We start from the raw sequence: 14927 nt of genomic DNA, 5'->3' as shown, positions 1-14927 counted from the left end.
TCCCCTCTGCCAGGACCCCTCTGGAAATTTAAATTGGAGAATTGAAAGGTTTCCGATAAAATTAGTTAAGAAATCTCAGACTGTTGAGCAACCATTCAACTGACCCCGTACTTAATTTGCACAATCCCAGTTACTCCTCAGATCCCTTACACACACACTCACTCACTCGCTCCGCCTCTGCTGGGCTCTTCCAATCTTACAACAGACCTGAGCCAACCCAATCTGCCTGCCCACAGCCAGAACAGAGCAAACACAAGCAATTTCATGCCCCCGCCGACTGAACCTGAGCCCTCTTCTTCCAAACGTCCACCACCAGACCTAACCCGGATCCCTATCACTCATGTTTGACCACCAACGCCACCCCGCAGCCACCTTCCCCCAAACCAAGAACCCCTGCCAAACTTGGTTTCTGTCATCTGGCACCCTACCCTGCCAGCACTCAAACATCACCTTTTACATTTCACTGCACAGCAGCTGATTGCTGAGGGATAGGCTCATGGTTTGCCTTGCTCTGACACTTCTGCACTAGGAGGGAACTGTCAGAATGGAAGTACGGCTCTGCATTTCTGTAGGACCCCTGATCAGAACGTCCTCACAGAAAATGTGGAGCTAGCTCCTTTGCAAAGAAGGTGGGCCAGAGGGGCAATCTGGTGAGATAATCACCCCTCAGAAAATCCGGTCTATTACACCTGGGGTGGATTGAGAGACATGTAATGGCTTTTCTACATGTTTTGTTTGTTATGGACAGGCAGTAAGAAAACGGTTGAAATAGCTTTGAAGTTATATCCATTTAAGTTAATCAGTTTACAAAAACAGTGACCAATTCTGTGTTTAGGGGCCTTGTATGTGAATGGGAGCCTGGATTATGAATTCTGCCATGAGTATTACCTGTCAGTTGAAGGCAATAGGAAAGGAACGCCACTGTTCAGTGACAGCACAATGGTGATCATCAATGTCACAGACGTTAATGACAACGCACCCAAATTCAGCCACAGTGTGTACAGTGCTGAAATCAGTGAGGATGCTTTACGTGAGGAGTTGGTACTTAAAGTAAGTTTTAAAAAAACCTTCTGTTTTCTTTATCATATAAGTATAATTAAAGTGGGAAATAAAAGCAAAATTGCTATTGATAACATTATCAATTATATACCTGCACGGGTCAGTCTTACTCCTCACCTGCTATAAGTACTACAACATGAGTTTATAAGATCTGATTGAAAACCCATACAACTATGAAATAAAAACAGAAAGTGCTGGAGAAACTTTGACAACATCAATGGAAACAAAAATAGAGTGAATGTTTCAAGCCCAGAATGACTCTCCTTTGGAATTCAAATGACTATAAAACTGTTTGTGTTCACTCCTGTGCGGAGGTCAAGTGCCAAACTTTTGGGGTGATAGTGATGTAAAGGTAATTCTTCTGCAAAATGAAATGATTCCTTCATTCCAAATAGGGAGACAGTGGGCCAAGTAGTATTATTGCTAGATTGTCAATCCAGAGACCCAGATAATGTTCTGGAGCTCAAATCCTGCCATAGGAGATGGTGAAATTTGAATGCCATACAAATCTGGAATCAAGACTCTCATGATTTTTGACCCAGCCACTGGAGGAAAACCCGTTTGGTTCACTAATGTACATTATGGAAGGAAACACCATCCCTACCTGGTAGATATTTGACTATATGTGACTCCCAGCAACACAGTAATATGGTTGCCTCTTAACTGCTCTCTGAGCCATGGGTGTTTGATCTGAGCTTGAATTCAACTCCCAAACAGTGTCTGCTGTTAGGATTAGAGATTGTTCTTGAGTTATCAATTATCAGTTCAATAAGGTGAGATAGGACCTTCTACCTCATATTGTTCTCTTCCTCTCTCTACATTTCCATTAGGTAACAGCTACTGACAAAGATGGACCGCTAAACAACCTGATCCATTACTCAATATTGGATGGTGATCCCTACCAGCATTTTAGAATAAACTCGAAGAGTGGGGAGATTTTGTTATCACAGCACCTTGATAGGGAAGAGGTAAATAGAAAATATGTCACCAAAAGCGAAGAAAGTAAAGTTGATGAACCATTGTCGTTCCCAGAGGACAGTAGCATTGCCCTGTCAGGGTGATTGAGTGTCCTGCTGATTAACAACGTAGGCATTGGGTGGCACAATGGACAAGTGTATTTCTCTTCCTGATGAGACTTACCAGAGTATTTGATGAGAAAATTCTTCTTCCAGCTCTAAAACCTGACATCGAATTATTATCAAAAAGAAATTATACCAGTCCCCTTTTGGCAAATTCAGTCAGAAACAGTGGTAGAAAGTCCCTGGATTTTCGATGTCAGAAATCATGTAAACTGTGCAACAGACTTTGTTCAAAGGTTCAGAATGAGTTTGCAAATTACAGCTGGATATCATTTCCAGACTCCACTGATTATAAAAAGACTTCATCCTGAAAATTGCCACAAAATAGTATTGGCAATAGTTGAGATCAGTTAATGTTGTTAAAGAAAATGTGGGTCAATTGCCCAAAATTAGCCACACTACAGGCTGCTTTGCAGCAGCATCCAAGATACCAGGAAATTTTGTTTAAGACCTTCTTGAAGGCATACCATGTTTGTCACTGTCGCAGACAGTGAATGTGAACTTTAACATGTGGCTTCCACATTCGTAACGCAGTAGATCACAGAATTCCTACAGAGTGGAAGCAGGCCATTCAACCCATCAAGTCCACACCAACCCTCCAAACAGCATCCTTCCCTAACCCATCCCCATCTCTGTAACCCTGCATTTCCCATGGCTTACCCATCTAGCCTGTACATCCTTAGATACCATAGGCAATTTAGCCTGGCCAATCCACCTAATCTACACATCTTTGGACTGTGGGAGGAAATCAGACCAATGGAAGAAACTTGTGCAGACACAGGGAGAATTTATAAACTCCACACAGACAGCCACCGAAGGCTGGAATTGAAGCCAGGCTCCTGGCACTGTAAGGCAGCAGTGCTGATCACTGAGCCACCATACCACCCCTACTTACTTTCGGAAATAATATAAATAGAATAATATATATGTTGTTCCTCAGGAGAGCTTGCTTATATTTGATCAAACGATTCATAATTGTGCACAGTTGATTCTGGCAGCCCTCCAATGCTTCATCACCTGGGAAGAGACATGTTAATTGACCACTGGAAATATCAAAGCCTATCACAACTTGTACCTGAAGAATATCCATCAAGTGACTCTTACCAACCATTGACATCAAAAAAGGATCAGGAATTTTCCCCTCCCTAGCCAAAGGTTGCGAGGGCCAATTTTATCACCGGTCCTTCCTGCTCTGTTAGCTCAGTGAACAGAGCACAGACTAAGAAAAACATGGGACCTCCCTATTATAAGTGATAAATTACAACATCACTAGAATACATTCACCCAGTGAAGCCCAAATAGTTTACCTGCTATAACTTGCACAGTCATAATAAAGCAACATAATATTTTAAGTTTACATTGTTACAAATGTAAAAAACTCTGTGACCATCACTGTCTCTTCTCCAGATACCCAGCTATTCCTTGACAGTCCGGGCTACAGACAATGGCAAGCCTCCATTATTCAGTCACACTGCAGTCAACATCCAAGTGTTAGATGTGAATGACAATCCACCAATGTTCTTTCAGTTCAATTACAGTGTGGTTATTCAGGTAAGTGTGAATAGATTTCAGCCATGACCTTACTGAAGGAAGTATACAGATATTTTACTGCAAACAAGTTACTCATAATAAGAACTTGTGCTTCAATGACACCTTTAGTGTAGCAAAGAATTCCAGAGAACTTCATAGAAGCATTTACAAATGAAGCCTTCTCACATATGTAGATATTAGGGCAAGTGACTGAAAACTTGAACAAAGGGATAGGTTTCAGGTGCATCTTAAAGGAGAAGTCAGAGCTGGAGAAGCAGTAAAGGAATTCCAGAGTTTAGACCCTAGATAACTGAAGGCATGGTTGAATAAAATCAAGAATGTTTACGAGAACACAAATGCAGAATTCTCAGAGGGTTGAGGGACTGCAAGAAGTCATAGCTGGTGGGAGTGGGGGCAGGAAAGTATTGGTAAACAAGGAAGAGATTTAAATTTGAGATATTTCTGAACAAGGAGCCAATGTCAGTCATCACATTGTTTTATTTGATCCAGCTATTATTGGGTATGGTACAGCTTTCCAGTTTTAAAATGTGTTAGCACAGGAAGCTACGGATCGGCATGAAGGAAATGTAGTGATCTCGGCTTAGAGAAACTTACATATTTTGTCATTACCGCTCTTCATCTGTTGGATGTCAGCTAGGTTCAATTCAAGAGCTGTTGGCCAGAGTCTAGCAACTCTTCCAACTGACAGCTGCAAAAGGTCAGAGGCAACCATTTTTTCCCAAGTTCTTGTGGACATTTGTGTCATGGAGTCACGAAGTATTATAACATAGAAAGAGGTCCTTTGGCCTATCATGCCCATCCCAGCCATGAAGCACGTATCCACTATAGTCTTCTTTTACTGTAGTTGGTCCATAACCTGAGCAAGGGTAGAATATGCCCGTTGCCTCAATGCCATCATGCTTTTCCAGGCTGTCCTTTCAGACCCTGGAATAGCATAATGGCATTGAGGCAATGGGCACATTCTACCCTTGTCAGTTCAGGACTCCCACCTCCCATCCTGAGATGGTTGATAAAATCCAGTTCCCTCTGGGCAAGAAGTTCAATTGATAGAAACAATTTGTGATACTTAAGTAGCCAGTAAAGGACTTCCCTTGTCACCACTGGCATTTTACCAGTGGTGGGCATGTCCTCTGTCACATAGAGAGCTTACTGGATGGATCTGCTATTCATTTCTGAGGGGGGGTCTCCTAACAGGTACTTTTGTGACTGCTGGTAAAGTTCAGGGTGGGGGTGGCCTGTGCTCTGATGCCCCCTCCCTCACCCAGCTCCATCAACTAAAACTCCAACCCAACCCAACCTCATACACTGTATTGCAAGGATCATGTTCATTCGCTACAAGTGAGTGCAGTCATGGCAGTCATCACATACCCAGTAGCAAAACTAAGGCAGTAGAGCTGCTAGCCTTCTGTGCTTAGTCAGAGATAGACTTGGACCTCTTACTGATGGAAGTCCTGATAGTAACCATGTGTTTCCAGACTGGCCTATAGCATGGCCAACTGACTGGTCTCCCAAAAAATAGGGCTTGCCTACAAGCTTTATGACCTGATTTTGGGTCTTCTGCCACTCCAACATATTTCAGCCCAGTGTCTGTGGTTACCGTTAATGTACAGGAAATGTGACAAAATTGAAATCTCCATCTTGACTGAAGATTAAATGTTTAGATGAAATCAAATGGGCGAGGAAAGGATAAGGCAGATGTGGAGAATTAAACTTAAACTGAAATGAACAATCAGGCCTGCTCATTGGGAACTGAGACAGTAATGTGAAAGGGCCAGCATCCATCTGAATGATTGTGTTCCTGCATTTTCAACTCGTGGAGAAAGCCCCATATTGGACAATAAATGAGGGAGAACAAAATCAGTAGTGAAGTAATGATGACTACCAATGCCATGTGATCATTAACTGTCTTTGTAAATTTGTAGCAATTAAAAGTATTTTCTCCTTTCTCAGGAGAATGAGGCAATAGGCTCGAGCGTGTTGCAACTGTTGGTAATAGACCGGGATTCCAACTCCAACGGTCCACCGTTCTTTTTCTCGATTACAGCCGGCAACGAGGGAAACAACTTTCACGTTGACCAACAGGGACTGCTGAAGACACACGCTCGCCTTCAACAAAAAGTGAGGGATCAATACATTCTGCAGGTTCAGGTAAGTTTTCTCAAACATCTTCCTCTTCTTCATCTGTTCTTAAGCCACTGACTGTTAGGTTGAAAAGGGAACTGAGGTACAAGAGGTCAGCTGCCAAATTTGTCATGTCAGCAGTGAGAACAGTGGACTTGTACAAGGTACCCTCATTACTTTAGGCTGCTGGTGATGAATAAACATTGAGCAACATCAACACATCGCCGTTTCTGGCAGTACTACTTACCTGCACCATCAGATCCTCGAAGATACAATTGAATGTTATCTCTGCTGCACTAAACAGCATTCCTCCTACCTGTTCAGGCAAATCCTAAATTGGCACTGTTACAAAATTAGCAAACAATAGCACCATTGATGATCCTCCCTGCTGAATAACTGCCCTATTCTTCACACATTGAACAATTTCATTACAGCACACATTATTCCATTCACCACAGACATGAACTTCTCCAGGTATTTTGCTTCAATACCAAGTATAATAAGATTTCAGTTGGTGCTTCTACTAATCCATTTAACTACAGGTACACCTTTGCAGGCTGAAGCATTGTGAATGGGAAAGGATTAAAGAGTGGGTTATGATATTACATACATCTGCTGGTCTAGCAAATGAAAGCCTCAAAGAGCCGGGCAGTGTCTCATATTGGCCCACATCCAGAACTGTTAAACCAGTGTGCTTTCTCACTAAATCCTGTCTGCAATAACTGCATTGAAGAAGCAGGAGAATGAAGTGACACATCAAAATTCATTTTTAAACCATTATTTTCTCCAGGTTACAGACAGCGGTCAGCCACCTTTGTCATCTTCATCTTTTATTAACATTCGAGTGATTAAGGAAAGTCGGTATCCACCATCAGTGTATCCACTGCAAGTCTTCATTGTTACCTCCAGCAGCAAGTTTCCTGGAGGATTCATTGGAAAAATGCATGCAACAGACCTTGATCTTCACGATACTCTCACTTACAGCACAGTTCCAGGGTTAATAACAGATGGTTTGTTTTCGATTGGCGGTGCAGATGGCAAAGTGTTGGCACAACATGCCTTAGAAGCTGGACACTACTCCTTCAATGTCAGTGTCACCGACAGGAAGTTCATCACCACAGTGAGTGCACAAGTGCATGTCACGCGTGTGACACCAGATGTACTTGACCATGCTATTCAGGTGGAACTGGCACAGCTCACACCAGAGAAGTTCATCAGTGACCACTGGCAGAAATTTCAGGGAACCCTGGCAGAATTCCTCCAGGTTCATAAGCGGGACATTGAGCTCATCAGTATGCAGCCAGCACAGGATTCTCTGAACTTAGACGTACTTCTGGTCATAAAAGAATCAGAAGGCTCTTTTTATAAATCCGACATTCTGCAGCAGAAGCTCACTTCCTTTGCTGAGAAGTTGGAGGAGTGGGGCAGGATTCGGATAGAGAGTCTGGTTCACCGCTGTTCCAATCACAATTGTGCCCAGCAACACTGCAAAGGGAAGTTTCAGCTGGATATGGGAAATATATTCACGTACATTACAACAGTTCTCAGCTTCATTGTTCCCCGGCATCTTCACTATCGGGCCTGCTCATGTAATGGTAAGATTTCAATGTATGATCATTAAATTAGAGTGTTGGTCTGGTTTTCCCTCTACTCCCTTTACAAGGTGTCTACTGTGACTCAGCAGTAACACTCTCACCCCAAGTCAGTAGATTTTGGGCTCTGCCCTTCGATAAGCTAGAGCACATAATCATTAAGCTTGCATTCCAGTGCAGCACAGAGTGAGTTCGTTCACAGTATGTGTCCTAGCTAACATCTATTCTTCATCTCACACAGCGTGATTACTTCTCTCTGCAAATTGGCTGCCATGCATTCCTCTATTACAGAGTCTTCTGACCAAACTGTGCTCAAATGGCTTTTAATCCAGCTCTTCTGAAAAGCAATGCATCAATGAAAAATCTTCGAGTAGACTTGTGTTAAAATACTTCTGCTAACCTGCTTAAAAGTGAATCTACATTCATGAGCCTTAATTGTGAAAAACAGGAAGTTATTTCAAATGGGGGTCATCATGGTGGAGCCTAATACCTACGTATATATACAGATTATAAAATATATACATATTCCAAAAATTGTCAAGTCAAGTGTAGGATCTTCATCACTACCACAGCAAACTCAGAAACCCCTAGAACTGAATCTGTGATTTTCTGTTTGTTCAGGGCCAAGAAGTATGTTTATTCGTTAAGCTTTATGAGGAGGCCCCAGAATTTTAAAAAAAGTTAAAATATGGTTTACACAGATATCGAGATGAACTTTGGTATCACTCAACAAGTCAAAGTGTGCAGATAGCTGTTCTTTTGTATATAGGTTTGGATCAGCGATTTACCTGCATATTACTGTATTTATATACAGAAGACATACTGTCTGCTGTGCAGCTCAGTCTATCAACATTCCATCTGTTCTTCATAGCATAGCATATAACAAGTGATATGCATATCTCCAAACAGCTGCATCACACCTCTTTCTCTCAGCTATGTTTCTTGTCTTCAACTTTAAATCTTTCTGTGGCCTCGCCTCTTTGAATGTCTCCAGCTCTACAATCCCAAAAGATATCCTACGGCCATTCAACATCTTTTTTTCCTCCATCTACCCCACTTTCAGTTGCCCTTGCTTCAGCCATTCTACCATTGTCGACTGGAAACGTTCCTGTAAATCTTGATATCTCCTTCCCGGACTTTCAAATTCTTCATTAGAACTTGCCTTTTCAATTGTGGTTTCATCTGTACCAGATCTCTTCCTCACCTCTTCATCACCACCGTTATCAATTTGTTCACTGATCATCAATCACTTGGATGTAATGAACATTATAAAAATGCTAAGTCACCACTATACAAATTCCATGCTCATCCTGGTTTGTCCCCAAGACAAGGTCACTGTGGAGGAGTTATAATGGAAGGTGATAGCCCTAGTGGTATTATTAATGGTCTGTTAATCTGGAGACCCAGGTAATATTCTGGGGATAATAAAATGTGAGGCTGGATGAACACAGCAGGCCAAGCAGCATCTCAGGAGCACAAAAGCTGATGTTTCAGGCCTAGACCCTAGATCTCTCTGATGAAGGGTCTAGGCCCGAAACATCAGCTTTTGTGCTCCTGAGATGCTGCTTGGCCTGCTGTGTTCATCCAGCCTCACATTTTATTATCTTGGAATTCTCCAGCATCTGCAGTTCCCATTATCTCTAATATTCTGGGGACCTGGGTTTAACTTCTGCCACAGCAGATGATGGAATTTGAATTCAGTAAAAATCTGGAATTAAGGGTCCAATGGTGACCATGAATCCATTGTCAATTGTCTGGAAAAACCCGTCTGGTTCACTAATGTCCTTCAGGAAAGGAAACTGCCTTCCTTACCTGGTCTGGCCTACATATGACTCCAGACCCGCAGCAATGTGGTTGATTCTTAACTGTCCTCTGGACAATTAGGGATGGGCATTTAATTCTGTCTAGCCAGCAACACCCTCATCCCATGAATAGATTAAAAAAATACAATATGTTAAATCTAATTGGTGTTATCGAACACATAATTAATCTGCATGCTGTATCTGTTTTGTAGTTTGGAGCAATCTTGTTAAATATTCAATTGAATTTAAGCACTGGTAAATACACTGAGAAACCGGGTCATTTTAAACAATAGAAAGCCTACCTTAATAATAAAATGTGAGGCTGGATGAACACAGCAGGCCCAGCAGCATCTCAGGAGCACAAAAGCTGACGTTTCGGGCCTAGACCCTTCGTCAGCTCTGATGAAGGGTCTAGGCCCGAAACATCAGCTTTTGTGCTCCTGAAATGCTGCTGGGCCTGCTGTGTTCATCCAGCCTCACATTTTATTATCTTGGATTCTCCAGCATCTGCAGTTCCCATTATCACTGAAAGCCTACCTTTATATTTTTGTGTCAGGAAACTGTGCACTGCCCATAGCCATAAAGCAGCAGATTTACAAGATCCAGTCAAGCTTCAGTCAGAGTAATTCAACTTCACACCTATTCAAAGCTCTGTTGTTCCAATACAGAATCATTTAGCATAGAGACCATCAGTCAGTCCGCCATGTCTGAGCCAAGTATGTGAAAAAGATTGCTCAACTAGCCCCACTCCTCTGCCCTTTCCACCTGACCTCGCAAGACTTTTTTTTCATTTTTAGCCACTTTTCAAGGTTACAGTTAAATTGTTTCCACTGCCCTTTCATGCAATGCACTTCAAATTATAACTTGCTGAGCTAAAGAAAATCTCATCAACCCCCTCATAGTTGCCAATCATTTAAATCAAAGTTTTCATTCCATTTTCACCTGTTGCTTGAAGCTTGAAGTGTAACTTGAGGTTAATAGACAATACAGATTAAGGTTCTGCAATAGATCTTAATCTTTTTGTTAGCTTCAATGAGCTGACATGATCATTGTCAGAAGGTACATATCTGGAATCTTTGAACTGTGATAGCTAATGAATTCTGAAGAGACACTCCTGGAACACTGTTAGAGCAAGAACTTAATTTACAAATGTTCAAGCAGCCACTTATCTCCTCATCATATTAAGAATCCATTTTATTCAGGCAATTTATAAACTAACTGCAGATAAGCAGAATGCTTAGAGGGTGCAGTCACATCGCAAATACCTTAGCGTCAGCAGCTACACAGCGAAACAAAGCATTCACCATTGTAAGTGGTGGAGTCCTTTTATTATTAAACATTATGTATTTGCACTGACATATCATTTCTGTTCTCACTGATCATTTTGGTTCCTGGTCAAGTCACTGCCTTGATTGTATAAATCCCATCCTTGTTTCCAAAAATCTTCATCATCTACCCTCTCCCTGTTCTGAGACTTCCTTCAGCTCCACATTTCTCCAAGATTTCTGTACTCACCCAATTTGGTCCTCTTGAGCATTCTTAATTATAATCATCCTACTAATGGTGGCTGTGCCGTCACTTAAGCAGTTTTAAAGGAAATTATGGATGATCAATGAATGCTGACTTCACCATCAATGCCAACAATGCATGAGAGATTAATCAATAAATCTCTGGATTTCCCTCCAACATCTCTCAGCTTCTTTACTCACATTCTTCCTGTAGGACTCTAGGTAGCACCTACCTCTTTTACCAGGCTTTTGGTCATCTGATCTAATATTCACTTAAGGAGTTTGGTGCCATTTGTTTTATAATCCAATCATGAGGTGCTGTTTATGGTCACTATAGAAATGCACGTTGTTATCAGTAATAAATTTGTTTTGTCACAAAGCTAAAACCAGCATCTCCAAACTCAATGGGATTTTGTTAGTCCATTTAAAATCCTGGGTCACTGTGTCAGTTCAAAATACAACAAGAAGTTTTAATATTTCAGATTCTTCTCTGAGATTCACTGGTGACAGCTATATAAAGTATCGTTATCTGGGTGACAAAGATCCACTGAAAACAGCAATCAGTTTCCGCTTACAGACTCTCCAGTCAGAGGCAGTGGTGCTGCACACCAATGGAACTGATTCCAGTCTTCTTGAGGTAAAAGCACAGTCTTTTCAGTTTCCATAGGAATCAGTAATTGTTTAAGCTTTGGGCCAGACAAATGGTGAATTTAAATTACAGGTTTTCTTCTGTGCGTCAAAATAGACGCTTCTGGTCAGTTGAGTTTCTGATGCATGTAGAACTCAACCAAATGCCGTATTCACCTATTTATGACAACCTAGGTGTAATTTGGAAAGAGTGGGTATTTGATTTTTCGATATGTTGCACATAAAACAGTACAATGATTATAGTATTGAGTGTCTGAAAACCCTGATTATATAATGTAATTGCTGTTAGTAAAATTTACAGAGTTAAGAAGCTTAGATACGTGATTCAGCGGGGTTAGTCTGTTCAGATTTAAGGGAAACTAAATAGTGATCAGGAAGGGCAACTGAGATCAGAGAAGTCACTGAGGCTGAGGAGAAAGCTGGTTGTTGAAGTTTCAAGACCAATGGGAGAAGGACTGCCATCATACCTGAATGGTGAACAGAGAAGAAAATATTCCAATAGAACTTATTAACAAGGCTGAGATGTTATACTTCAATGTCACAGTACACTGAAAGATTTTTCACATTGGTATAGAAAATAACTGAATTATAGCTTGTGCCTTTATTGTCATCAAATGTCCCAAGGCACTTCAGAGGAGTGTTATCAGATGAGCTTTGACACTGAGCCATATCAGAAGATACTACAAAAACAGAAGTCGCTGGAAAAGCTCAGCAGGTCTGGCAGCATTTGTGAAGAAAAGTCAGAGTTAACATTTCAGGAAGGGTTCACCAGACCTGAAACGTTAACTATGATTTTTTTTCTTCACAGATGCTGCCAGACCTGCTGAGCTTTTTCAGCAAATTCTGTTTTTGCTCCTGATTTATAGCACTCGCAGTTCTTTTGATTTTTATTTAAGGATATACTATGACAGCTTGGTCAAAGAGTTCAATTAAAAAGTGTGTTTTAAAGGAGTGAGGGAATTCACTAACCTTGGACCCAGGTAGTGGAAGTCATGGGTCTCCAAAAGGTTTAAGAGTAAATATCCAACATGTACAAGAGGCCAGAATCAGAGGAGTGCAAGGCTATAGGAGGATTGCAGGGCTGGACATGGTTACAGTGATAGGGAAGGGTAAGGCAATGGAAGGAGTTGAAAACAAGGATTCAAATTTCAGAATTGAGGCATTACTACACTAGAAGCCAATGCAGGTTAGGGGAGATCGGGAGTATTATGAGCAGGACTTTATGAGAATTAGGATATAGAAAGCAGAATTCTGGATGAGTTCAAGTTGAGAATGGCAAAAGGTCTGAGTTTAGCTGGGATGGCCTTGGGATGAACAAGTCTAGAGAGACCTATATATTAAAGAGAATGACTGATGGTAGAAGACAGACGAAATGTAGTGAGAAATTAAGTAATAATTTGGAACCTTGCTGAAAAAAAGAGAGAAACTGATGAAGCTGCAAATTAAGTGATGGAATTTGGAATAGCTGATGAGGCTGCAGAGGAAATACCAAAAAAGAGACTGGATATAATTGTTCTTGCCAAAAACCTAGCGGATTTAGCAAAAAAAATTCCTGTTATGTTTTATAGATCATTGATGGAAATCTGATGTTCACTTATGCCTGTAATGGAGCGAGTAGGGTTTTGTCACTGAACGGCACACCAGTCAACAATGGGCTGTGGCATTCGGTTATAATTGAGGTAGCTGCATTGTCAGTAACTCTGGAGCTGGACTCAGTGCATGTAGCCTCTGCTGCACTTTCGGGAACATGTCGCAGAAGTGATTTTGTGTTTTTCGGTGGTAAAGTTCTAGAGGAACACTTAACACCCAGTAACCATGAACATGTCATCAAGGACTTCCAAGGCTGCCTTGGCTCCATTAGATTCCAAGGGGATGACATCACAAAAGATGAAGAAACAAATGAACAATTCGTAGTGGTTGAATCATCTTTGGGAATCGAAGCCTGTTGCCCCCTTATTGAAGTATGCTCAGGGGCACCATGTCAAAATGGGGGAACATGCACTGAAAATTCATCTGGAGGTGAGTACACTTTGGACAAAAACACAATTAATACCATTGAGTGGGCTTTTAGTTCTAGCTGCAGGAGAGTTAAAGAGCAATTATTAAGCTCATTTGACAGTGTAATGAGTTTGACTACTTTGTCCTGGTTCAAAGAACTGTTGACATTTATTGTCTTGGCTCATTTAATGAAGATTTGTTGCTAGGATGATGCCTTTGTGTCCATATCCTGATAAAGGTCAATTGCTTTTGAGTGGGAGGATGGATAAAATTGAAAAAGGAGGGGATAAAGCCACAATAGCACAGACCATTGTATGTCTGTAGAGGGAACACATGAATAGGTTACAAGAGTTTTGTAAATGGATTGATCAGATGGGCAAATCAATAGAAGATGGAATTGAACCCTGACAAGTATGAGGTGGTGCACTTTGGAAGAAGTAACAAGATAATGGAAGATTGTATGAATGGCAGAACGTTAAGAAGCTCAGGGGAACAGAACAATCTTGGGTTGTTTGTCCACAAATCCCTTAAGGCTAAAAAGGTAATGAAGAAGTCAAATGGGACATGACTTTATCAGTAAAGGGAAAGTTTACAAGAGCAGGGAAGTTACATTAAAGCTGTGTAGGATTTGGGTGACACATTGGCACAATGGTTAGTGCTGCTCCCTCACAGGTGTTCAGTTCCAGCCCTGAATGGCTGTCTATGTGAAGATTGCATATTCTCCCTGTGTCCTCCCACAGTCCAAGGGTGTGTAGTTTAGGTGAATTTGCCATGCTAAATCCCCCATTGTGTCCAGGGATGTGTGGATTAGGTAGAGGTTGCTCTTCAGGAGATTGCTGCTTGCTGAATGGGTCAAATGCCCTCTTTCTGCACTGTAGGGATTCTGTGATTTTGCATAAGCTCCATATGGAGTACTCTGTGCAGTTCTGGTGTTACAGGAAGGATGTGATTGCACTGGAGAGGGTGCAGAGCAGATTCACCAGGATGTTGCCATGAACGGAGCACTTGAGCTGTGAAGTAAGGCTAGATAAGCTCAGGTTGCTTGCTTTAGAGCAGAGATGGTTGAAGTGAGACCTGAAGTTGGTGTACAAAATCATGAGGGGGCAGGATGAGTAGAAAATTGTTCCCCTTAGTTGAAGGATTAATAACAAAGGAGCATAATTTTAAGCAGAAAGGCAGCAGGTTTAGAGGGGACTTGAGGAAATTTTGTTTTCATCCAGATGATAGTGGGGTTCTGGGATGCACTGCCTGGAAGAACAGTTGAAGCAACTAACAACCTTTAAAAAGTACTTGATGAGAACATGAAATGTCATAACATTCAGGCAATGGACCTAATGCCGGGTGGTGGGCCTAGTATAGCTTTAATGCACCGTATGTTTCTATTAAATAATCCTTTATGCCTTAAATCCAGGATATGTTTGTACATGTCCGAAGAATGTTCTTGGTTTGCACTGTGAACTGATCGATCATCTCTGCCTCTCACAACCCTGCATCAATGGTGGATCCTGCATCCCGCAAAAGAGTAACTACACCTGCAACTGCCCTATGGGATATTCAGGACCTAGGTAA

At 41.5% G+C, this 14927-nt stretch overlaps 1 protein-coding gene across 3 annotated transcripts in view; it reads left to right on the top strand.

Moving 5' to 3' along the window:
- The window catches only part of LOC125458297 (protocadherin Fat 1-like), a 154830-nt gene that overhangs the window by 129603 nt on the left and 10300 nt on the right, over nucleotides 1–14927 (top strand). For 2 of the 3 annotated variants that reach the window (XM_048543473.2, XM_048543474.2), the window contains 8 exons: nucleotides 836–1050; nucleotides 1890–2027; nucleotides 3546–3689; nucleotides 5640–5837; nucleotides 6601–7405; nucleotides 11195–11349; nucleotides 12929–13379; nucleotides 14770–14923. In XM_048543473.2, the coding sequence (XP_048399430.2) occupies nucleotides 836–1050; nucleotides 1890–2027; nucleotides 3546–3689; nucleotides 5640–5837; nucleotides 6601–7405; nucleotides 11195–11349; nucleotides 12929–13379; nucleotides 14770–14923 (2260 nt within the window). Of the gene's footprint in view, nucleotides 1–835; nucleotides 1051–1889; nucleotides 2028–3545; nucleotides 3690–5639; nucleotides 5838–6600; nucleotides 7406–11194; nucleotides 11350–12928; nucleotides 13380–14769; nucleotides 14924–14927 lie in introns of those variants that run through there. The other variant, XR_007248803.2, reaches the window with a different exon arrangement.

Source organism: Stegostoma tigrinum, chromosome 13 (assembly GCF_030684315.1).
Source record: "Stegostoma tigrinum isolate sSteTig4 chromosome 13, sSteTig4.hap1, whole genome shotgun sequence".
Classification (NCBI taxonomy): domain Eukaryota; kingdom Metazoa; phylum Chordata; class Chondrichthyes; order Orectolobiformes; family Stegostomatidae; genus Stegostoma; species Stegostoma tigrinum.
This window is presented reverse-complemented; position numbering and strand designations above follow the sequence as displayed.